Genomic DNA, 25,763 nt, shown 5'->3' with positions numbered 1-25,763 from the left:
TGGGTGTCAGAAGAACTCTTAAACCTTCAATTGGGTGATTAAGAAAAAGGCTTTTGTTAGTCAAGCCCATTAACTAGTTGAAACCAACTTCGCCCACTGAAATTGGTTTCAATGACTAAATGAAATGAGCTATGCTTCATGGTCTTTACAATACAACCAGTAAAAGAGGCTCTTCAGCTGCTTGCAAGTTGTAATTCGGCATCTGACTACATATTTATGTTCAGGTTACTTTGCTGATGAATTTATTACCAAGTATCAACAGTCACTTCACTGGTATAGATAGCAAGTTCAACTCCTGTTCATGGACATAGAAAAGAATTAACAATTTTGTTGGCCAATTATCGTGAGTATCAAACTTCTCTTTTAAGCTACTAAATGTTCAGTATGTTGAATGTAATTACACAGAATTAAATGCTCAAAATTTAACTGGCATAAATATTACAAAACTATAACAACTTAATTTCCATGGACCATGGAGCTAAAAACTATACAAATGAAATTGTGCTCGTCATGCTAGAGCTAGTAGCTGATCTATCAGTACTTGTAGAGAAACTATATCGCGACGGAGAAGATCTTAAACATTCATGGCTAAGCGGCAATGGCCTGTCTGGCAATTTTGGTATATCAATATCACCTTCAAGCATCTTCAAAGCATCAGTAATGGTGGGTCTAAGAGCCACCATGACATGAGCACACAATATTCCCACTAGCACAAACCTCTCCATCACTGCTCTTGCCCCTTCCGCTCTTATAAACTCATCAAAGATATCATCCACCTTCCCAGATTTTGCCAGCACCCAAGCCCAGTCAGTGATCAACTGAAACGGTGAAGTTGACGTGTCCAGTACTTTCCTTCCACTCATGAGTTCAAGAATCACAATCCCAAAGCTGTAGACATCGCTCTTCTCTGTTAACTGTCCGTAGAGAGCGTATTCAGGAGCTAAGTACCCGAATGTGCCTGCCACTCTTGTTGTCAAATGAGAATGGCCTTCCAAGCTTTGCTTTGCTAATCCGAAATCAGCAACTTTGGCATTCAGTTCTGAGTCCAACAGTATGTTTGTAGACTTTATGTCTCGATGATAAATGCCGGGTTTGAGTCCGTAGTGCAAGTATGCGATTCCTTTGGCGACATCCACAATTATTTTCTTTCGCTGGGGCCATGTTAATTGCTTTCTTTTGTGACTGATTGATAAGTGGTCGCTGAGAGTGCCGTTAGGCATGTAATCATAGACAAGGAATCTTCTTTTACCGCTCGAGTCATCGCTTGTAACGCAGCAGCCTCTAAGAGATAGAAGATTCCTATGCCTTATTTTGCTAATGATCTCAACTTCGTTGGTGAAGTCTTCGTCACCTTTTGTGTCCAAATCGAGAATTTGTTTCACTGCAACCAAATTGCCATGCCGTAGTGTTCCTTTGTACACGATCCCTGATGCGCCTTGGCCTATGAGATTATTCTGAGAAAATCCATTTGTAGCTTGTTCAAGCTCAGATACATGAAACCATTTGGCCCCCGAATTTGGTAACACACTGGCCTGCAAATTGCTCACAAATTGTTCATGTAAAGCACTTTGTTTCCTTTTCTTATTCCACTTTCTGTACAGAATGATCAGCCCAGAAGCAAGCAAAAAACCCAATAAAGCACCCAATAACCCGATAACTAATTTGATTGTTCTGTTATTGCTGGATTGATTCTTTGTCTTTGAGCTAGAAATCGGCAAGCGTAATATGCAAGCAACAGCGGCTTCATCCTTAGGATCATTAAGAATACCAGTAGCATATAACACAGCAAAATAAAAGCATTTGGTTGAATTTGGTTGAATGCTTAACAGCTTAGCATTCACACTGTAACCGGCTTCAACGCATGAACTGCACTGAGAAAATCCAGAAAAATTCTTGCAAGCTGGATCTAATGCACTTGTCGGGCCGACCAGCTTTTTCCAATCTTCAATAGTAACAATCCCAGCACAAAATGAAGTATTACTGGCAAATTGGGTCGCGTTGGGAAAGCAAGTGGGGACTACAGATGGATTTATGGACAAGGTGGCGAGTCTGCCCTGCAGTTCAGACAAGCAAAATGCTGAGGCGGTTTCATTTGGGAACTGAAATAATGATGTTTCTCTGAGGTGCGCAGCAAGTCCCATGCCAATAAGGCTAAGGAGAGTTGCACAGCAGAATTTTCCATTAGGATCCAGGCATGACGACCTGTCCCAAGGGTAAGTTTGGACATAACTGAGATCTACAGGACATGATGAAGAATTGACTGAATCAATTGAGAAAACGATGATGAAGAGGAAGAGGAAGAGGAAAATGGAAATGGAGAAAACAGACTTACCCATGTTTCAGAGTCTCTGTATGGTTGCATAAACCATAAAAGCATTCATGATCTTAATTTACATTAGTCTTATGAAGTATAATGGAACACTGTTAAATTATTGACGGCCACCGGTCAAAGTACTCAATTTCTAGGAATTTTATACGGATTGTCATTATAATATGGATTTGGTCTTGTATTGTTAGCTGGTCAAAGTCAGTGCACTTTAAGATTTAAGTTTTAAGACACGGAAAATGATGGCAGGTGCGTGTACTACCTTTTTTTTAATGCAAGAGGGCAAGTAAATCAATCAATATAATAACGCTGCCATGCGTGCATGCTTAGCTGTATGTTTTATCTTCTTTATAATTAACAAATACTTTCCGTTGAATCTAAGAGATGTATAACCAATTGTAGGCCGTGTTTGGTATTGAGTATTAGTTATGGATTTTTGTGATTGTTAAACCCACGCCCGTAAAAAGTTTAAATTGTTAAATCCACGCCCGTAAAAAGCGCCGGGCTTTTATTTTTCTAAAAAATCCGCGCGCATGTTATAACAATTACAAATCCATCTATAACCTACAACAATTTTTTTTGCGGGCTCCCATATTTAAAGTTAGAGTAATGATACAGCCATAAATTCTTGTACAAACTGACGTGGCATTAATTTATTGGTTGAATGAAAATATAAATTAATAAAAACAAATTATATGAGCCAAGTGATATTTAATTCAACCAATCTTATCATGCCACATCAATTTGTACAAAATAAGTTTGTACAAGAGTTTGTGGCTGTATCATTACTCTTAAACTTATAAATATTGATAAAATACTTTTAATAATACATACAAATTTTAATTATCTAATTTAAACTATAAATTTATAATAATAATTTAAAAATCTGCATGAAACACTCAATTTTAGATTTTATCACTGTAAATAAGAAATTAAAGTTTCAACTTTAAAATAAATAAACAAATCAATATATCAATTTATCATAAAATATTTTTATTGTAGGATCATCATCACTAAGATCAACGCCTTGCTTTATCTTTTAATCAATATATAAGTATTTTAACAATATTAATAAGTAAGTAGTAGAAAACTACTGTTAACAATTAAGTAAACAAATAAGAACCCGACTTTAGTAAGTAATCATTAGGTTCAATTCACTAAAGCAACACAAATGAAATTAAATTAAAATATTAGTATTATTGAACTTTATATATATATATATATATATATATATAGTGGTTGGTGAGTTAAGTTAGGTTCATGACTTAAGCAGATTGAGTTACTAATGATAACTTTAGCTTATATATTTTTATGATTACATTTTTTATGTAAATTTTATGATTAAAATTCAAAAAATAAATATTTTTTTTTAAAAAAAAGTATGTCGATCAATGGAGACTGATATCATTAACTCACCCGCAACTAGCAGTGGGCTTAAATTTGAAATACTAAATCCACCCGTAACCGGCAAAATTACTTAAAGTAGGCGGGTCTTTATAGGTGGATTTTAACATATAATTTTGTCATCCCTTGTATTCAGATTGGTTAACTATAGTTTAAAAGGTATGGTATTAAAGTGTTTGATAAAGACTACTTGTTATATTTTAGAAACTACATTAATTTGATCAATTATTTTTATGATGAAAATTTTATAATATTCTCATTATTTGTGTCAAAATTATTATTTATAAGTCATTTTTATTATATATTATTAATTTTTATTTCATAATTACGTCTGTTGTTTTCACATAAACTACAACTAAAAAGTTATAATATCTTAATACCAAACAACACCTTAAATTGTTTGCATGTTAAGATTGAATATTTTCAATTTGGTGAACATAAAAGTAATATAGTGGTTAAGGCCAAGCATTTGAAAGTTGACGGATGTTTTTTTTTTCTTTTTTGTTTGAATGGACTGTAGATGGAGTCAGCGGAAGCAAAGGTCCAAGAAGTGGCTTCTTCTTGCTTCTTTTTGCCCCAGAGAAAAGCAACCGCATGCTTTGACCTTTCAAAGTTGAAAACAGAGTAGTTCTCCAAACTTATGTGTAAATAACAAACGTGTCGACTTCCAATGGGTTAATATACTTTTAACAGTATAAACTTTCAAATATTGATACCATCTTAGTACTTACAAATATTGACTTCCAATGGGTTAATATACTTATTTTAAACATATGGATAAACGTATCTTGTAAAAGTATATGAACCCATTGGAAGTCAATATTGTAACATTTTATAGGCTTGAGGATTCAAGGCAATTTCGTTGAAACCTTCGAGATTGGTTGGCCTGGAAGAGTAGGTAAAGGCCTTCGCCCTTGGCGGTTTTCTTTCCTTTGTTGGCTTGTTGATTTATTTGGTAAATGTTAAATAAATAGGGGTAGTTTATGGGGTTACATTCTAGAATTTTAAAGAGTACATTACGAAATAAGTTGTTGCTACATAAATATTAGTTTGGTTTGAAGAAAAGTAAGAAAATTAATTAAATAAAGAAAGGAGGGGAGAGTATATTGAAATTCTTTTCTAATGTTTGATTTGCTACAAAATTATACAAAGAAAGGAAATGTCTTAACTTTTATTTGGACAATTTCACTCTTTAGTGTTAAACTTTCAATATTTATCATTAATATAATTCAAAAATTAAACAATAAATTTATTTAATATACTATATAAATAAATAATAAAAATTATTTTAAGTAATATAATTATATTTATAATTAAACTATGTTCAAAAAGTTTATTAACATAATTTTATTTTAAAATTAGTTTAATTTAATTTATTTCTAAATAAATGATGACATAATACAAATAATTTCTTAATTAATATATTATAATTTAAAAATTTTATTTGAATAAAAAAATAGAGTTGCCGCCGCCACCATCGAAGTCGTTGCGTCTCGCTGTAGGCCACCACTGTACCATGTCATTTCAACTTGAGAATTATATGTAAATTATCATAACTTGACGATCTATAGATTGAAACAACTTATTTGACCCAAATACTTAATGTTTGTCTAGATTTGAAATAGTTAGAAAGTTTTCAAATTTCTATTGATCGAATTTGAGGAAGATAAATTTATTTTTTCAATTGTGTGACAGTAAAACGATGTTGCTCGTCGGCCGGCAACTCCAACGGTACAGGTGGTGACGTCTCACGTGCAGTTGTCGGTGGCAGAGGAGCCGTATAGCGATGGCAGAGATGGTGGTCTAGCGACCGTTAAATTTTTATTTCTATTTTTAAAAAATAAATAAATAAATAAATAAATAAATAAAGTGATTTTATTAAATTGTTTAAATCATTACTTTAACTTTTACTAATAAAAAATTAATTATCTGCATTATTAAATTGATAAAATAAAATTGTTAATAATAATTATTTGATAATATCAAACAAATTAATAAAAAACTGAAGGGGTAATTTTGGATGTTTTGGCTTCCAATAGAGGAGGAATTCAAATTCATCACTTTTTTGTGTGAAATCTAAACTCCACATTATAATGTATATTAAATTCTAATGAAAATTAAATTTTTATAAATTATGGTAATTCAAACAAAGGAAATAAGAAAGAAATTTAAATTACTTTCCTTTCCCCCTTTCTCTCCTTCCAACCAAACACCACCTAAGTGTGGTTATTAGACTAAAATCTCATTGTTAATTGTCTACAATCGACAGATATAATTGATTTCATTAAACATTAATTGCGTACCCTTTCCTCTTAAATAATATTTTATAAGTATATATGATTACAAATAATATTTCTCCAAGCAGATTAATTTGATTTTGAATATGATTAATCCCTGATACAGACCTATCATAGGATCAGTTTAAATATTGTTTGACATTGTAACAAACTAGTAAATAAAAAAATAAACAGACAAATTTTCTCCTTAAAAACAGAGAATCAAACTCCTCTGTTGAACTACATTACCTGTATGTATTTACACAGTAAAATTTATCATAATTCAAAAATATATAGCATACACACACAGCCACTTCTGAAGAACTAAGTTAGCTGGTATCACAAACTATCTGATTCTAGCAAATTTAAACTCCATGGTGCTAAAGCTATACACTTGATATCGTACTCGTCATGCCAGAGGTAGCAATTGATCTTTCATTAGTCATCAAAAAACTATACCTTGACGGAGAAGCTTTAAAAGATTCATGGGTTAGCGGCAATGGCCTCTCTGGCAATGTTGGTATATCAATATCACCTTCAAGCATTTTCAGAGCATCAGCAATGGTGGGTCTAAGAGCCACCATAACATGAGCACACAATATTCCCACACGCACAAACCTCTCCATCACGGCTCTTGACCCTTCTTCTCTAATAAACTCATCAAAGATTTCATCCACCTTCCCAGAATTTGCTAGCATCCAAGCCCAGTCCGTGATCAGTAGAAACGATGAATTTGATGTTTCAAGCACTTTCCTTCCACTCATGAGTTCAAGAATCACAATGCCAAAGCTGTAAACATCGCTCTTCTCCGTTAACTGTCCGTAGAGAGCGTACTCAGGAGCTAAGTAACCGTATGTGCCTGCCACTCTTGTTGTGAGATGGGACTGGCCTTCTAAACTTTGCTTTGCTAATCCGAAATCTGCAACTTTGGCTTTCATCTCTGAGTCTAACAGTATGTTTGTGGACTTTATGTCTCGATGATAAATGGCGGGTTTGAGTCCGTAGTGCAAGTATGCAAGTCCTTTGGCAACATCCAGGATTATTTTCTTCCGCTGAGGCCATGCCAATTGCTTTCTTGTGAGAGCGTTTGATATATGGTCACCGAGACTGCCATTGGGCATGAAATCACAAACAAGAAATCTTCTTTTGCCCTTCTCGTCATCGCTTGAAACGCAGCAGCCTCTAAGAGATAGAAGATTTCTGTGCCTTATTTTACTTATGATCTCAACTTCATTAATAAATTCTTCGTCCCCTTTTGTGTCTAAATCAGTAATTTGCTTTACTGCAACCAAGGTTCCATCCTCAAGAGTTCCTTTGTACACAATCCCCGATGCGCCTTGGCCTATGAGATTTTTCTGAGAGAATCCACCGGTAGCTTGATCAAGCTCAGATTCACGAAACCATTTAGCACCCGAGTTTGGTAACACACTGTCCTTAAAACTTCTCACAAATTCCTCGTGTAAAGCATTCCGTTTCCTTTTCTTATACCACTTTCTGTACATAATGATCAATCCACCAGCAAGCAGAACACCCAAAAGAGCACCCAGTAATGCGACTACTATTTTGATCACTCTATCATTACTGGACGAGTTCTTCGACCCTGAGGTAGAAAGAGGCAAGCCTAGTATGCAAGCAGCCGTGGCTTCATCCTTAGGATCATTGAGGATACCAGCAGCGTATAATATAGCAAAGTAAAAGCATTTTGTTGAATTTTGTTGTATGCTTACCAGCTGAGAATTCACTTTGTAACCAGCTTCAACACATGAACTGCACTGGGTAAATCCAGTCATGTTCTTGCAATCGGAGTCTAGCGCGCTTGTCGGACCAACCAATTTTCTCCAGTCTTTAGTTGTTACAATTCCAGCACAACTTGAAGGTCTTGTGACAAATTGGTATTTGTCGGGAAAGCAAGCGGCGACTAAAGATGGATTTATCGACAAGGCGGCAAGATTGTGTTGAAAATCAGATAAGCAAGAAGAGGAAGCAGTTTCGTTTGGTAATTGAAACATTGAGGTCTCTCTAAGGTATAGAGCAAGTCCGATGCCAACAAGGCTAGTGAGAGTCTGGCAGCATAGTTTTCCATCAGGATCCAGGCACTGAGACCTGTCCCAAGGGTAAGTCTGGACGTAGCTAAGATCTAAAGGACATGAAGAATTGGTTGCTGAATCAATGAAGGAAACGGTGGAGAAGAAGAGGAGAAGATGGAAAGAGAACAAAAGGGACTTGGCCATGTTCACCTCTTTTCCGTGTTTAATTGGCTAACTCCCTAAAAGCCCGAAGCCAGCCTTGAGAGACGTTAACTAAGAGTTGTTTTATGAAAGTTTGAGCAGTGATTATCAACATTGGCCGGCTGCTGGTGGGCTGGTCAACGTGCACGTTTTTGGTTTAAGACTAGGATAAGGATTATTAATATTATATTACATGTGTCATATGTGTGCTTCGGATGCAGATAAGACGAGGGTGGGTAAGTAATTATCTAAAAGGCGTATTCTCAGATACCTTCCGTGAGGTTTGGTGATTTATCGGTAAAACGGAGAGCATTGTAAAATACTAACATGGTACCCCCAACTCCCACCAATGAAATGCTTTTTCTGCTTATGTGGATTATGTCTTGTCTACTAATGCTGTGAGTAATACAGGTCCAATCTCTTTATGAATGTAATGCCTTAAAATCACTATGATTCAACAATGAAACATATTTGTCTTGGACAATTTAATCAAACAGCTCAGGAACAAATCATAACTAGTCAAGACTAATGTAATAAACAATAAACAATTGTATTTTTAGAATGTTAATTCCTTAGACGACATTTCAAAAAAACATATGCTTGTCAAATTTCATAATCCCAAAACAACAATCAAAGAATTGTTCATTAGTAAATCCAAAATCAACCTTGTTTGTGTCGCAGTCCAATAAACAATCCATGACACATTTTAGCGTCTTTTAACATCTTTGTAAACTTCGACTATTTATCATATAAAAATAAAAAACTCATTTTCTTCTTAAAATTCATCTGTAAGTTTATATTTAGTATTAATTCTTGATTTCGGTTTTGACATTTGATTATCCTCGTCAACATATAATTACTCTCTCTCTCTCTCTCTCTCACTCACTTAGTTTGACTTCAAAGGGTACAAAAGTAATTGCAGTGTATTCACGGGGCTGCTGTTAACACTTAAACAGTTAACGGGGTCTATGTACCTATTTCACGATTCTCTCTCTTTAAGTGATGCTTTGTGAAAGTAGGAGGAGGAAATCTGATAATGTCCTTATTCTTAAGGCAATATGAAAATCCCAACTAGCTGTTTTTGTTTACTCCTTTGATTAACAAAAGATTCCCTTTCCGAACTTCGACGAAATTTCGATGAACTCCATGTGTATATAAAACTCTTTAATTAACATAAGGTGGAGTATTTTAACTTTTTTCCAAGTAGTCTGTTAAGATTTGTCTCTATTATCAGTACTATTATTAATGTACATCATTTCCCATCTCTTCACTCCTCTATTATGTGAGGGCCAATATTGTATTATTAGTGGCATTTTCGAGTATTTTAAAATATGCCACTTCTGTTAACGTGTTCCCAATTTTATTTATTCTTTTTATATAAAAATAACTTTTTTGCAAAAAGTCATTGAAGCAGGTCACAAGTGGGATGGGCTGTCATAACAGTTAGTATAATAATTAATAAATGCCTTTATTTTCAGGCTGTCTAGAAAACAAAGTACAATGAGTTGAGGCGCGAGAGTTTTGATAATCAAATATGAACAAAACGGCCAGCAAAGTATAGCAATTTAACAAGTTCTATAAGATTTAATTAGTTATTAATGGCTCTCAGCTGCATGAAGAAGTGAAAGCGAAAACAGTGGAGGCTTTTTATAATTTTCCCTTTACTAGTCAATAGTTTTTTATTAAGTTCAGACGGTAGGTAGAAACTAGAAAGAAATTTTATTGAATATAGAATAGGAGGGAAACGCCTTCTCTCTCTCTCTCTCTCTCTTTTTGGGTAAAAAGAAGAAGTGCAATAAAATTAGCATAAAAAGCGTTTTATAGGAAGAATTTCATAAAACAAGATTTAAAATAAAAAATATATATGAAAATCAAAACCTCAAAAAAGAAAGTCAAGTGGTGGATACGTCATCTCCTTATCTCCTCATCTCCTCATCTTTAAAGTCAATAATTTGTGAGAGTATATTTTCTTCTTTTCTTTGGTGTAAATTTTTTTATAGAGTTTCTTCATGCTTTTATAGTGTACAATTTGTACTAAGAGCATCACCAAATAATAAAAAGGGTTTCGAAGGAATCTTAAAAAAAAAAAAAAATTGTTCTTCTTTCTCTTGGATATTGAATAATAACTTGCTTCAAATAATATTATACTATTTATTATCATTATTGAAGAGAGCAAAGTATCCTTACTATATTATTAAAAAAAAGATGCTTAAATTTAGTAGGAAAAAAATTTAATTAAAACTATATAAATTTTTCTATTTAAATAATTTTTTGAGAGAAAACTTATTTTTTCTTCTATTTACTCTAGAGATACTAAATAAGTGCTCTAATATAATGTTAAAAAGAAAAAAAAATAAAACTGACGTGTTTACCACAAGACGACTGGAGTCGTTGCCATGATGCCATCATCAAATCTCATGAAAATTAGGCGTATTGGATTTGGATCTGTAATCACTTATCCGCCCAAAAGGTGGGCATTCGCTGGGCAAACACATGGCTCCACAAGCCTGGGCCTCGCCTGTTTTTATTGTTATTATTATTATTAATCGTAATAATAAACAGTAACAAAGTAAGAGATTGTTGTAGTTTTACGATTGTTGCAAAAAATCCACCAACTTGAAATAGAAAAGAAAAAAAATTGATTTTTGTAGTGATATTTAATATACGATTTATTATTAAAAAATCTTCTTACCTGCGTGATATCTTATTTTATAAAAAAATTTACGAGTAAAAAAATTGATTTTTGTAGTGATATATTAAGTATTTAATAAAAACAAAATAAAATCATTTGAAGGGATTTGGATTAAATATTTAATATATTAAATATCACTACAAATATCAAAAATCAATTTATTTGATAAGAAAATTTTAAAAAAAAATTATACGCAACTAGGTTTAATATTTAATGGACAATTTCTTATTTACATAAGGTAACCCCTAAGTTGCGTTTAATGTCTGATTAATATCAACAATTAAATATCTTCAATTTCAATCCAACGGTTGACGTTTAATTTATGCAGCAGTAATAACAAAAGGGAAACCGGCTGAATTGGTTAGAAATAACTGATGGGCAACCGACCAAAATGTTTCACCTTTCATCATCGTTTGAGAAGGCAAAAATCACTAAGAAAGGGAGAGAGGGAATGATTTAGGGATTGCGGAGGAGAATATAAATTTGGTAAATGTTTGACAAAATAAGAGATGGGATTTGATCTAATTAACCAATTCTATAGATCTCCAAACCATGAGTAAATTAAGGAAGAATGAATATAGAAATTAAAGAGGCCATTACTGTTGTTGATCAGCTGCCTGCAGAGAATTGCAAATTTCCAGTAAATTACATGTATCGGTAATTGATTGATTAACAAATGCAAGAAAATCAAATTATACTGAGCAATTTATCATAAAACTAGAATTAAAACCCAAGAAATTTATGTTTCTCTTAAGAATCTGAGTAGCCAAGAACTCGACTTTGAAATTGGCTAGCAACAACTGGAGATCGGAGGAGAGGATAGAGGTTGCGACCTCCCAAGCAGCGTTGGTTTGTCGAAACTAAATGAGCCACTAATTTGCTGCCACCCGGTTACATGATTCGGTCTTGTCATTCAAGAAGTGAACAGCTTGCGCCACTTTGATTTGCAAGTCCATTTGCATTAATTGAAGCCTAGTTTGTAGAAAATTCGATGGTGGATTTTGAGTAGGATGGTCGTTGGAGGAGATGCAGCTTCGGCTTCTCTTGGTGGTGGACTTTCAGTAGGATGCTGGTTGGAGGAGATGCAGCTTCAGCTTCTCTTCGTCAATGTTTTTTTTTTATTTTAAGAGGTGAGGGATTCAATTGTGAAACGAAGTCGTTTAATCGATTGCAACCGGCTGCAACGGTCGATCATTTGGCTTGACTTTTTCAGTCAACCCGGTCTGCAACCGTTTCAATCAGTTATGCTTTCTTTCTTTTTTATCCATGTGGTAGATTTTTATTGGTTAGTTAGTCAAATCACAGGCTGTAAGTTACGAAAATTGTAACTTAGGGGGATCATTTACATAAAGATGGAAATGAATTGTCGGTGGAAAGAAATTATTCGACATTTGGAAAGCAAAAGCCGTATGGTAAGTAGAATACTGGCCCACACTAATTAATTGAATCTTCCTCTTGCTTGCGTGATATTTTATTTCTATAAAAAAAAATTAATAAAAAGTGTAGCTTGTGCCGGACGGCACCATTTTTCACCCACCGCCGAGCTTGGTAGAGGGGCGCCAGTAGAGAGTGCTTTCTTGATTCACAAAAATTCTCTCCTTTCAAATTCTCCCGGAAGAATTTTGATGCCACTCATTTTTTCATCATCGCCCACTTCCCGCCAATTTGTCTCCACCATCTAAACCCAATCTCTCTCTCTCTCTCCATTTCCCCCCCCCCCAAAAAAAAAAAAAAACAGAAAAAGGAAAAAATTTCACTAGCGCCCCTGTTTCATATCCCCTTTTTTTTCCACTCAATTAAATTACGTAACTGAAAAAATAGAGAAAAGTAACTTGTTTGACGCTATATCTTTAATCTCGTTTTCTCATAACAATCATACCGATTTCATAGAACTTTATCTTTTTAGATCAATTTGGAGTTAATAATAGATTCATCAAATTGCGATCATGGACGAGTTCAGTGCCTTAACGGAGCGTTTTGGTTTGAAGCAGCAAGGGAAATCAGCTCCAATGGCCGCATCAAAACGACCCGCCTCCAATGGCGCAGCCCGTAGTTTCTCTTCGAATTCCGGCTCAAACTCAAAACCCTCATCGCATAGTCAAAATCAAAATTCTTATAGTGGGGGCTTTCCCGATGATATTCTCTTTCAATCGAACACTGGTAACAAGGAATCTCAAGGCCGATACGATGACCATTTTGGTCAATTTCGAACTTCCACGATCAATTCCAGTAATGGCTCGTCTTTGGATTACGGTTCTGCGTTCATGGGATCGGGGATTTCGGGTTCTAATGCTTATACATATGACGACGACGACGATGATGATATTTTTGGGTTGAAGAAGAACATAAACGACGACCTATCTGGGTCGTTTGTTTCGCCACCGGAGAAGGGTGATTCAGTTGATGATTTGTTGGGTGGTTTTGGTGTTGGAGCTGATTCGAATTCGGAGCGTCTGAAGCAAAACGAAGCTGGTTCTGATGATTTGATACCTGGCTTTGGTGCAAGCACTTCTTCAAACGATGGGTATTTTTTTAGCTTAATAAATTTACTTCACTTTCTAACTTGTCTTGTATATTAAATGATTTTCAATGCTTTATTCAATCGAATGATTCCCAAGTTTTTTCCTTGTTTATTAGTCAAACCAAAATGATTAGAGAAGCTCTGTTTTATTTGTTTGATAAAGAATGCGGTACATTGTGTATTATGACTTTTTTTATTATTTTACAGAATAGGATTAAATCATATTTGAAGCAAATTTTGGGTAGTAAATGGCTGTAAGTGCTAGTTTGATGATTCTGTTTCTCAGAGATCTCAATGTTTACTTTCACGATGTATGGCGGAAATTTAAGCTTTTTAGCCAATAGTTTTTTCCAAGCTTTTAGGTGCAAATCATCATGTGCACACAATCTTATTATGTTTCAAAGACCTTCGGAGAGTTTACTTAGCAGAGTCTTCCATTGCTTTTATTATGAAGATGCATATTTAGTGTGATAGAATTTGTGTGGATAATGTAAAATTCAATTTGATAAGTTGAGATAATTGACATCTATTTCTGTTTCATTCCTTTTGTGCAGAACAAATGCCAAGGCAACTGAATCAACGTACTTGTCGGCAAAAGACCCATTTATAGTGTTAGAAGCTGCTTCAAACCCAGCATATGGTTCCTCAGATTCATTCACGGACGCACTGGATGAACTTGGCAAGCTCACTCAATCTGGGGCTACAAAGCCTGATGGTCCATCAACAGCTTCTAGGACATTGAAACCCCCTCCTAAACCATCTCAAGTTTTGAAGGTCGATGAAGGTCACTTTTCTTCCTTTTACTGTGAAGATTTGGTCTGGTAGAGCTTTTCTTTCCTCCATTCCCTGATAACCTTTGTAGTACTAACATTCTTTATGTTGCAGTTCAAAATCCAGTTGTATCTTCAATAGATGAACTTGAAGATTTTGCAAGGTGTAGGGTGCGAGATAGTCCTGATAGAAGCTCAGTATGTACTCCTAAGGAAATGAGGGAGTGGCATAGTCCCAAAGCTAGTAAGTATAAAGAAGCCAAAGATGCAGCTAAAAGAACCCCAAAAAAGAGTGAAGATGATCTAGAGTCCTATTCGAGCGTGGGTACTCGATCAAGCAGTGTACCAAAATCAAGGGCTACCTCTTCAGTAAGGGTTATTGATATAAAATTACACCATTTGCAACACCGAAGATTAAAATATTTGCTTCTTGTATGCTATCCAGGATCCTATCTTTGATGCAAAAATTAACAGGAAAGGGCCTGATATGGTGCAGGAAAAAACTTCTGGTGGCTCATCCCACATAAAGAAGGCTTCCTCTACCACTAATTTAGAAGATGACTTTTTTTCTGTTTTGGGAGGTAGTTTGTTTCAGAAATTCACTTTCGTTTACAGCGCTATAATCATTTGTTGTGGAAAATCTCAAGCTGATGCTTTTGCTTCCAGCAGCAACCTCAGCAGTTGGAGAATTTGAGGAGTATGAAGGGGAAAGTGAAGAAAGACGACGAGCTAGATTGAAACGTCAGCAAAAGACTCATGACCGAATGGTGTGTGTTTTCTTGATTTTCTAAGATGAAATTGCATTTTCCTTTTTATACCTATTATGAATTCTGAAAGGAAGGCTCATTGGTATTAGGTGGAAAGAAATTTTCCAAGGAAATGATATAGGAACATGGAAATTATAGAAAGAGGAAAAAGTGAATAGAAATATTCCATTCAAGCAGCAGTCCAAAGGCAATCCTTTCTTCTTTTGTATCTGAATGCTTTTGGCCTCTTTATCTTAATCTTCTTGTCAAAGCATCAGCTATACATGAAAAAAACTTAGATCAATTCCCTTGGCCATTGGGCCTTAGTTGCATCATTTTGGTTTTAGATTTACAGTACATGGCTTATATTCCTTGTGGATAGTTGGGGGTTAAACTTTTGTTGAATTAAATATTTTTATCTATCTTCATATGGGAATTTTAAAGTTTAGATGTTGTATTGTAGGTGAAAGCAGTTGCTGATTTTAACCAGCAGGAGTTTCAAACTCAGCAAGAACAAGAAGAGAGGCGTGTAAGTAGCTGTTGTATTCCATATGAGTTTCTAATGCATTTATGAGGATTATTTTATGCTGATTCTGCAAGTTAAATATCAGATAAATTGGGATTAAATTTACACGTATTTTATTTCTTCACTATTTTCCCTTGGTTGGAAATTGGGGACAAAGTGGCCACAGTTGTGCCTCTTCTCTTTTCATCATTGCTGCTTAAACTAGACTGATCCAATTACTTTTTTTATCATAATTTGCAGAGGATTGCTGATTCTTTGAATGTCGAGATAAAGCGTTGGGTTGCAGGAAAAGAAGGCAATATGCGTGCATTACTATCCTCGTTGCAATATGTGAGTTCTTTAATTAGTTTTCAGCATTATACTTCTTGGATTTTGAAGGGGAAGAAAATCAGCAATACATTTAATTTCTGGATTAGTTGCTGGTTTTCATCTTTGTTATTGGATTGTAGTCCACCCAGAAAAAAATTTGAGGTTGGAGTATATGAAAAGTTACACAAAGGGAGTTTTTGCAACCTCTTATTATTTTCTAACCCTAGGGAGTGTTCTTGTTGACTGACTCTTTGCTTCTTTTTTCCTTTCTGCCACCTTCTAATATTTTCTGACCCTAGGGAGTAGTCCTCGTTGACTGAAGTTCATATTTTGTCTGATTGGAAATGTGAAGTGCACTTTTCATGCATATACATTTACTATGATTCAGGTATCATATATAATATATTTATTCATCGTAACTGAAAATATTTGGCTAGAAGTGAATGTGATAAGCGTTACAAGTATCCGCTTTGCAGTTGAATGTATGACTACCAGCAACATTCATTTTTATGTCTAATTCTGTTTATATGGTCTGTTAACTGTAGAAATGGATGGCTTGCTAAAACTCATGTTTGTTCTACGTCTTTTACCCCCACACCCACCCCAAAAAAGAAGGGAAAGAAAAGCATAAGATAACACTTGTTATGATTCCAATTTTAGGAAACACAGTTATGATGTTTTTCATGTATTCTATGCTTCCTTAACTATATATAAGATTGCAAAATGGTGGTAAGAGTACACCAAAATTACCTACATTGAGGGGAAAACATAGTGTTATTTTCACATTTTGAAACTACTTTCAGTTGTTTTAGGATTTGTATTCTCGTTACTGCCTGATGGAATGAGCATTTTACTTTTATTGCAACTAATCCCCACTATTTGCGGAATGGTGAGCAGGTGCTTTGGCCTGAATGTGGCTGGGAGCCAGTTCCCCTGACAGATTTGATTACTTCATCCTCAGTTAAGAAGGTTTTCAGAAAGGCAAGGTTGCTTCTACATCCAGACAAGGTCCAAGGAGCTAACATTCAACAAAAGTATACTGCAGAGAAGGTTTTTAATATTCTCCAAGTATGTTACCCATATTCTGTGTAGTGTGTACATATTTGTGTAGCTAAGATCTAAATTTTTCCTAGATATAGGATTTTATTATTGGATTTGGATAAGCTTCATTGAATGACCATACATGCTTTTGTAACTATGTATAATAAAATTTCACAATAGAGACCATTGACAACCAAGATTTTGCTAATGTTTGGTTTAAATTAGTAGGAAATATATTCATGGAGTTTTCTCAGTAATATGCCATATAGGCTGAAAAAAAATAAAAACTTTGGAAGAGGGAAAATTTAATTAGAGCTTGAACTATTCTAGTTCTTTTCAGTTTGAAGACTTAAACACATTAGAGACTCATGATCCATAAGGTTTCATGAAATTCGAATGATGTAACCCAAAGATTAATGCATAACTCTACTCATTCTGGTGTTTGAACTCCCCAATTCTTGTGTAGTGGTGTTTGATTTTATGTTGCGTTTGATTTGTGTCAAAACAGGAAGCTTGGGAGAAGTTCAGCAAGGAAGAACCTTGTTAAAAACTTACGACTAGACAAAACTTCCGAAAATCTACTCACATCATTCATGGAAAGTTATACTACCTTCGGGATGAAAGCTGCATATGCCCTTGCTTTTGAAGCTCGTTTCTCTTTTGTACTTCAGTCCAGATTCCACAAATGAATTTAAGTCACATCATTCACGGAAAGTTATACTAAATTTGGGATGAAAGCTGCATATGCACTTGCTTTTGAAGTTCTTATCTGTTTCTCTTTTTACTTCAATCCAGATTCCACGAAATGCATGGTGAAGAAAGAGTTCTATTTTTGTATGTTGGTGTAAATGATGAAGAGAGGAATATTTTATATTCTCTCAATCCACACTAGAAGTCCCCTGGAAAATTTGAGTAGCCATAATATTCTGGATGGTGAGTATTTCTGTTTTCTTTTCTTCTTTTATTTTACTCAATATTTCTTTTATTTATTTTGTAACTGTTTTAGGGTGCGTTTGGGATTGAAGTGCTGTAGTTTTTAAGTTACAGCTGCTGTGAAAAAAAAGTTGTAATTATGAAACAAAAATTAATAATATATAATAAATATAAAATTTAAATAATAATTTTGATAAAATTATTAAAGATATAATAAATTTTATATTATACAAGTGAAAAATCATAACAATATAGCTTAAAAGCTACAACAGCTATCGTTTACCAAATACTTTAGTGCTGTAGCTTTTAAGTTACAGTTGCCCAATCTCAATCCCAAACGCACCCTTAGTCCGTGAGTGGTTACATTTTCGAATAATTAGATCAGATGCACGTTCGTTGCTGTGTGTGCAATTCATTCATGGTTCCTGGATGAGCCAACTTGACTGATTTTCGGAGCATATGATAAAATAGTTTTTTTTAAATATATTTAAATTATTAATATAAAAATAACGAATGATTACCATAGCACTATCTATCAAGGACTTTATTTGACAATTAGTTGCTTCGTCGCACGACAGCAACATCAAAAACCGGAGCACGTTAGCTCCAAACATCCTCAAGAGGTTTAAAAGTAAATTATGGGTATGGCAACACGTCTTATTCGTTGATCATAGTCGACATGGAAACAATAAACTTTGAAATGGAATCTTGTTTAAACACTCAAATTTGATCATCCGTATGCATGCATACTTTTAGGGGCGATGGTTTGGATATTTATGTTTATGCTTCATGTAATTATCTCGGGCAAGAATGTAAGTCACTGCACTAAATTGCGAATTGGGTGATGGGCGTGCAACAAAATGAATTTCATAAGCACGTTGTAGACTAGAGTGATTTGGCCATTTGGGTCTGCGAGCCGACGGTTGACTTGTGAATTTTTTTTTTTTATTGATATATTATAATCAGAGTTTTACCGATATTTACAATCAGAAATTAATTTTTTTTTTTGATAGACTAATATATTACAATCAGAGTTCTATTGATATTTATAATTAGAAATCAAATCGGAACTTTCTTGAGTAATCATATTATAGTACAACCCGAATGTCACACTCACTATTAATATTAAAAGGAGATCGATTCTATCATAATATAGGGAGACGGAGACAACTAACCCCAATTATACAGAGAAGTCAAGTCCTAACGCTGTGCGAGCTGGGACTTGAATCCATACCCTCAAGGTTGTTGAGAGTTATTGAGGGCATGGGCGTGCGAATAGGTTATGGCCCATTGACAGTTGACTTGCGAAATTTGAAAGTTAAAAATTTGAAAAATTTATTGGCCCATCGAATATCCTGTGAACTTTCTTAGGGCAGAGGCATAAATTTTCAATATCACTCAACACATGATGTCCTGTCCTTGTTGAATTGAGAAAAGCTACAAGAAGAAGTTTCCCGTAAATTCTTTTGAAATTTCGAAAAGTAAGTTCGATGAGGATCTGTAAACAACCTTTAATATCACTTTATAACTTGGTAATTACAGTGTATGTTGCTAGTCACTATTGCATCACTAAATGGAGATCAAATGTCCGGTAGAGTCTTTCGTTCATTCAATGAATTTATACATCTGATTCTAAGTCGTATTTGGATTCTACTGAACCATCATTATGTTATTTACTGCAAAGTGAATTTTGCCTTTAGTGAAAGAAAGAATCATTAAAACCCCTCAACCCTTGGAGATTCTTCTATTATATTATATATAATTCTCCATTTCTTACGGAGTAATTATGATCGAAGAGAACAACGTGATCGTTTTATTTTTTTTATATAATAAAAAGTTGATTACCAACCCACCAGTTGTCTTGTTTAGACCTTTCAAATGAACATAAAAGAAAAAGTCCTAAGTGGCTTATGATGGTTGCGACGCATGGCCGTCCACGTATCTCCGGCAACTGCGACTAAGGTGGCCGCTCCACTACTGTCTACTGCCGTTTCTCTAGGCATCACCATTAATATATACATTATCATCCCTTATTATCAAAATGTGAAAAAGTACAATTTGGTTTATACATTAAAGAAAGTATGCTACTTGATAACCTCAATTTTGAAGCTCTTCTTGAATTAAAGTCATAAATTTTATTAGTGGAACACGCTTTTTTCTCGTTATTTTCACATGTTCTTTTTTTTTTTCCCCCAAAAATAAAAAATGAAGCCACAATTCAAGTATATACCATTTGTCCTCCAATATTTAAGTGCTTTATTTTATGACATGTTACTCATTAATGTTTTTCTTATTGATTATTTCATTGTTGTGATGTGAGACCACAGTTTCAATTAAGATCCCAACCACTATCATCTCAATTAAGGTGGTATACATCTATTGGACAGTTAAAGAACCTTTGATTTCCTACTTCACTCTTGAGATCAAAGGTTCTTTATCTCCTCATGTAACTATAGGAATACTATTTCACTACATCCGAGAGTGCCCTCTTCATTCTTCTTTGGAGTAGAATTTCGAGTTAGGATTTGATAGATTTTTTGGTTGAATTTAGATGAACTATGTCAAGACAGGTCTCGACAAACTTTTAACTGTAATATCATAAAATTATATGATAAATTTTTTTTTAAGAAAAGAAAAACCATTATGTTACTATAAAATACACCCTTGGCTTACATATTTATCATAATCATTAACAAAATACTATTATTATTATTAATTATTATTTTCACGGGAACAAAAGATGTGTTTGGTGACTGAAAGATCCACAGACCCCAAGCCAAGTACCTTTATCATTCTAATTGTCAAATGCCAATGTTATAATTATGATTATTAATGTTCAAGAAAGTGGAGAAGCACTTTTATGAAACAGGATTGCAAAAATAGAGCTCAAATACAAAAACTTACAGATTAAAATTATCTAGGTTCTTCTGACAATTTCAATTTGAGAAAAAAAAAATCTAAAGCAGTTTGCCCACTATCTCTCTTTCTCGAATTTATTATATTCCCATATAACTGCCCGTGCTTTTCACTCTTTACAGGCAAATAGGATTATCGATATTCCTCATAATTGCTTAGATATCGGCACTTTCAATGGTTTTTAAGAAGGTAACAATAACAACTTGCCCTTCGGTTGATTCTAATAACAGTTAGGAGCATGATGAACAATATCCTCCCAATTATTTGCCTGTTGCTCGGTGGCCCATACTTTTATTAAGTGCTTGTTGTAATCATGACTAGTTAATATAACATTGCAAAAACAAAAGATATATAAGCCAGCAACTTGGTTTAAATTTTTCTATTTTGCATTTGGAAAATGGACAACGTTACATTGTTCAAATCTTGAGGACTCCTATGCACAGATACATGGTCCTGCTTTTGTTTGTGATGAGAAGGGCAAAGAGACAACGGAGAGCTAATGAAAATAGCAGTAACATGACCAGTTTAGGCACTTGACATATTAACATAAACAAGAACTGAAAAGTCTAATGATTGATCCTTTTCCTTGTCGAACATCATCAATGGCTACTTCCATTTGTAATCAGACTGAATTAGTAGCTGGTGCTGAAGGGCTTATAAGACTTAAGGTCAGTAACAACTCCTGCAATAGAGCCAGCCGCTGCAGCTATGGTGATTATTAGGCAAGCTACGCTTAGGATTTGGAGACAAAGCCATTTTGTGCTCCACTTTGGTATCTTCTTTTGCGCAATATACATCTCAACAGGGAAGTATACTGTAAGTGGCCAAAATCCTAGAGCTCCGAGGAGACCAACAACGTCGTTAAAGAATGGGAGAAGCATTGAAATCACAGTTGTTAAGATGACAAAAATTGTCCTCCAAACCAACCGGAAGAGGTTGAGGTTGTAGCACTTAAATCCAGGGATTGGGACTTTAATATCCTTTGTGATGAATTCGCTATCCGGGAATCGTTGATGAGCTTGTTTTTCAATGAATGCAAAGAGGGGTTGGCAGAAAACTTGGTATGCACCAACAAGGTGGATGACAATGGCTGCATTGGCTATGTCAAGTAGCCAATATGGGTTATAAAAGCCAAAACCAGTGAGCAAATTTCCGGGCGACAAGTCCCCAAAAGCCGCATAGCCAAAGCAGCCACAGAGCATGTAAAAAAGAGTTGTGACTCCAACACTTATTAGTGAAGCCTTCTTCATTGTCTTTGATTCTGATGGTGGAGATTTAACCGTGTCCTGTTACATAACAATTATTAATTGACGGGGTTACTTCAGCAAATAAATTATCAAACAAACAATATAAGAAACACTTTCGGTTATTTAAATTGTTGGAAAAATTAAGAAATGTACCTGAATTTCAATGAGGATGATGGAGTAAGAATAAGCAAATGCTATGTCTCCAAGTGCTTGGAAGCTTCTCCATATCTTTTGAGTTTCACTAACAGTGCCAATACTAATACCAGTTAAGCTTCCCCTGAATTTGCCGGTTTCTGAAAATTAAGCAAGAAAAAAAGGACACGTTAGCCTTATTAGAAACACACTTCACACCATATTTGAATCAAATTAATTATTAACTCATTAGTGAAAGTTACCTGCAACTTTAGCAATACCAAGGCCAAGACCAATAGTAGAGTAAGTAAAGGACATGACAGCGGCAACAATTGAGAGCCACCATAGCTGATCAAAGTCAGGTATTTGAGAGAGAACAATTTCCACAATGCCAAAAGCAATCATGTATGGATTGCTATTCATATGGCACGGATTCTTATCTCCTTTAGAGTGAAAGCAATTTGACCTTTCTATAGCCCTGATTGACCAAAAAACTCAAAACTCATTATCTCAAATAACCAAGAATAGGAAAAGATCACCAAAATTGAATAAAATTGTGGGGGGGGGGGGGGGGGGGGGGGGTGGGGGGGGAAGGAGGGAGGACTCACATCATGCTTATGGATGAAGCTATAGTGTAACCAATGGCAACTCCGAAAAGGTTCAGATACTGAACAAGCCCGCATATTTTTACTTGAAAGCCACCTGAGAAAATCAGAAGGAAACGAAACAATTGAGTGACCTGAGTTAATCCCAGTTGAAAATTCGGTTATTATTTATTTTTATTTTTTTACAGCAGTGAAATTATACCAAGGTTGGATCTGACAGCATCCACGTAAGTGTAGTTTCTTTTGCCAGTAACAGGGTCACCAGAGCGGTAACAAGCAGCAAGAAGAGTAGAAGTGTAGTAAGTGACAAAAGAAAACAAGAACATAACAGATGGTCCTGCAATCCATCCAAGCTGAGCTGTGGCCCAAGCCAAAGACAGAACCCCAGATCCTATAACAGCTGTTATTATGTGCGCACTTGCAGTCCACAAAGTCCCTGCAGCATAGTAGCAGATAAAAAGAGAACCATCAGTAACAAACTTAACTTGAACAAAAGTGCTCTCGGGAGAAAGAAAAAAAAAAAAAGTACTTTAAGATAGCATAAAATTTTACCAGTTCTCTTGAGGCGACCATCATCATCAAAGCACTTGGGGCCACTTTCAGGAAGTGAAACATCAAAAACTTGGTGTTGGTTCTTGGCAGCAGTAACTCCAGCCATCTTTGTTTGTTATGAAAGAGACCAACAAAAATACGCCTTTAAGAATTTGTTCAGCTATAAATATATATGTATTGCCAAATTATATAAGTATGCTCAAACAAAGACAAGCTTTTTTAAGACACAAAGAGATGCGGGTTGTTGCTTCTTTGAGTTATAATTGTAAGTTCAGCTCTCAGTAAAAGTCACTGCTGTAAACAGAACACACAACTGAGATTCATTCACACACTTTCCAAGAATCTCAAAAACCCAAGTGAAGCAAAGTGCTTTTCTTGATGCAAAGAAACTGAATTCTGGATACACAAAGAAGGGGGGCAGTCGAGGGGATATATATATAGGTAGGTGCCAATGTGAAAAAAATCCAAAGGGCACGTGGTGTAAAAAGACACATTGTGTACGCGTATTATGTCAACAACCAGCTTGACTCAAAATCTCATCTTCAGAGCTGCTTCTCTCACACTCTCTCATCACTCGGCTCACCCCCACCATTTAGCTCTGCCCCACGTGATCACTTTCTCACTTCTTTCCTTTTCACTATTATCAACAGAAACAATTAGCTGCAATCTGAATCTACAAACAACTTTTCACTGTCTTTGAGTCCCCCCCCTTTTTTTTTTCTTTTCTTCTCCCTTTTTTTTCCTAAATAAAGTTACTTTACCCATTATATATCAATATATGTCTTGCCTTATTTTTAATAAGATACAATAACCATATAGCAGTAAAATTATTAACTTTGGCTGTACAAGACGGGCAACCAAATTTGAAACTTGAAATCACTTTTCCATCATGTATATGTACATATAGATGTAGCTTTCAAAATATTCCATGTTGGTCGGGTAGAGTTTGGTAATCAAAGGAGCAGAGCTGCTTTCCTAATTAGTTGGGTTTTTTTTTGTTTTTTTTTGGTTTTAAAAATGTTAAAACATACATAGATACATACATACATACATACATACATACATATATATATATATATATGCTTTTTCCCCTACAAAATATTTTCAAGTGTTTCCTTAGTATTAAAATGTAAACAAACCCCAAGTTACATATATATTTTCCACGCAAAATTAATAGAATGCCAAGCGTGAAGATAAAAAAAATGTTCATGATTTGTAAATTAAAATGAAATACTGCTAAAAAAGAGTGCAAAAATGCAAGCTCAAGACTCTTGTAATTACCTTCATGCCCACACCCTTTCTTTTTTCTCAATGCTTCTCTGCAACTTCAGGAAGCAGAAGCCCAAACAATCCAGAAACAAGGAAGGGGTTATTAACTTGTGAGTTTTGTGTCATCTTAGATCAAGTTCCATTGCTTATATAGTAGAACTGATAGCTGTATCAAGCTATTATTTTTATGTTTAATCTCTTGTATAAAACAAACTTCAGAATCAAAATTCTCACGTGTATGGCTCCTCATCCATCGTTATTTGAAGAGAATATGTTCCTATTCATTATTCATTAAAATTGTAATACGACCAGTCAAAATGCTTTTAACTTATTTGTACGCTTAAAAATATAACACATACATACGGCGCTGCAGCCACTAAGCATGTGCATGATCATGTGCTGCCATTGATTGGTAGTAGATAAGTGGAAAAGCAGTATCAAATTCTTTTCTTTGGTCCCCAATAACTGAGGAAAGAAAGGTTATTAATCAAAGGCACTTAGCTCTTCTAAGCAGACAGTATCTTTGAATTCCCTATTGTTTTTTTTATCGTTGTTTTCTTCTCCATCATGAATGCGATACTTTCTTTTTCTAAGTCCTGAAAATTTTGACACCTCTCCTCTTGTGGAAATTGTGTAAAGCAAAAGTTTTCTTTACAGCTTGATGAAGTTCTTTGTGTATCAAAAAGTGTCACGTCACTCAAGTTTTGATGCTCTTAATATTATTAGAGGTCCTCTTTTTGTGCTAATTCAACAGTTATGATAAATTATATACATAGATTTAATATTTGATATCGATTTATTTTCTTTTATGATGATTGAAAGCTGCCTTATAATGAGGTTTCTAATTCTTATAATTTAAGTTAACTTCTTAGTTAGTCTTTATATTTTAAAAAATATTACCGAGAGGTCTTTATTGTATATTCATTAATTTTCGTTAGAATATACCTAATTATCTTCTACTTTTTACATGTTGCATTTCAGATTTGTTTGATTTTCAAGTTATATCAAATAGAAATATTAATTTACATTTTTACTCTTGAAAAATTAGATTTAAGAGCAATGATAGTAATGGGAGATTTGACTCAAATCATAGGGAATTAAAAGATCATTTAGTCCATAAAATATGGGTAAATGATTAATTAAGAATTAACTCCTAATAGAAATGGGTGTTTTAGAAACATGTTAACAATTGTAGATTTTATGTTGAATAGAAAACTACGTGAATTGTAATTTCCCTTATTATAGTTTTTTTCTTTTAATTACTGAAAAT

The 25,763-nt window shown here is 34.5% G+C and overlaps 4 protein-coding genes across 7 annotated transcripts; 1 reads left to right on the top strand and 3 right to left on the bottom strand.

The window, feature by feature from the left end:
• Positions 1 to 315: 315 nt before the first annotated feature.
• On the bottom strand, positions 316 to 2,453 carry LOC102619288 (probable receptor-like protein kinase At1g11050). Its single transcript, XM_025095913.2, has 2 exons — positions 2,333 to 2,453; positions 316 to 2,236 (listed from the first exon to the last, which is right to left on the bottom strand). Exons 1-2 carry the CDS (start codon positions 2,334 to 2,336, stop codon positions 486 to 488), a joined length of 1,755 nt encoding a protein of 584 aa, XP_024951681.2. The 5' UTR covers positions 2,337 to 2,453; the 3' UTR covers positions 316 to 485.
• Positions 2,454 to 6,186: 3,733 nt separating this feature from the next.
• LOC102618983 (probable receptor-like protein kinase At1g11050) lies at positions 6,187 to 8,357 on the bottom strand. Its single transcript, XM_006472770.4, has one exon. It carries the CDS (start codon positions 8,235 to 8,237, stop codon positions 6,393 to 6,395), a length of 1,845 nt encoding a protein of 614 aa, XP_006472833.2. The 5' UTR covers positions 8,238 to 8,357; the 3' UTR covers positions 6,187 to 6,392.
• A 4,041-nt stretch (positions 8,358 to 12,398) lies between these two features.
• LOC102618123 (auxilin-related protein 1) lies at positions 12,399 to 17,824 on the top strand. 4 transcript variants are annotated; one of them, XM_006472766.4, is made up of 9 exons: positions 12,399 to 13,450; positions 14,002 to 14,231; positions 14,333 to 14,586; positions 14,663 to 14,798; positions 14,884 to 14,984; positions 15,427 to 15,492; positions 15,730 to 15,819; positions 16,696 to 16,866; positions 17,348 to 17,824. In XM_006472766.4, the coding sequence occupies exons 1-9, from the start codon at positions 12,873 to 12,875 to the stop codon at positions 17,384 to 17,386; spliced, it is 1,665 nt and encodes a 554-aa protein (XP_006472829.2). In that variant the 5' UTR covers positions 12,399 to 12,872; the 3' UTR covers positions 17,387 to 17,824. The 4 variants fall into 4 exon arrangements, with proteins under 4 accessions (XP_006472829.2, XP_006472830.2, XP_006472831.2 ...); XM_006472767.4 differs by having other exon boundaries at positions 12,400 to 13,450; positions 14,887 to 14,984; XM_006472768.4 differs by having other exon boundaries at positions 12,401 to 13,450; positions 14,714 to 14,798.
• Positions 17,825 to 21,052: 3,228 nt separating this feature from the next.
• LOC102625596 (amino acid permease 3) lies at positions 21,053 to 24,655 on the bottom strand. The gene is made up of 7 exons (XM_052442868.1): positions 24,506 to 24,655; positions 23,225 to 23,330; positions 22,875 to 23,108; positions 22,676 to 22,769; positions 22,331 to 22,545; positions 22,089 to 22,228; positions 21,053 to 21,974 (listed from the first exon to the last, which is right to left on the bottom strand). Exons 1-7 carry the CDS (start codon positions 24,509 to 24,511, stop codon positions 21,321 to 21,323), a joined length of 1,449 nt encoding a protein of 482 aa, XP_052298828.1. The 5' UTR covers positions 24,512 to 24,655; the 3' UTR covers positions 21,053 to 21,320.
• Between the last annotated feature and the right edge of the window lie 1,108 nt (positions 24,656 to 25,763).

This window comes from Citrus sinensis, chromosome 5, assembly GCF_022201045.2.
Source record: "Citrus sinensis cultivar Valencia sweet orange chromosome 5, DVS_A1.0, whole genome shotgun sequence".
In the NCBI taxonomy this organism is placed as follows: domain Eukaryota; kingdom Viridiplantae; phylum Streptophyta; class Magnoliopsida; order Sapindales; family Rutaceae; genus Citrus; species Citrus sinensis.
Note: the sequence above shows the minus strand (reverse complement) of the source record. Positions and strands in the feature narration are given on the sequence as shown.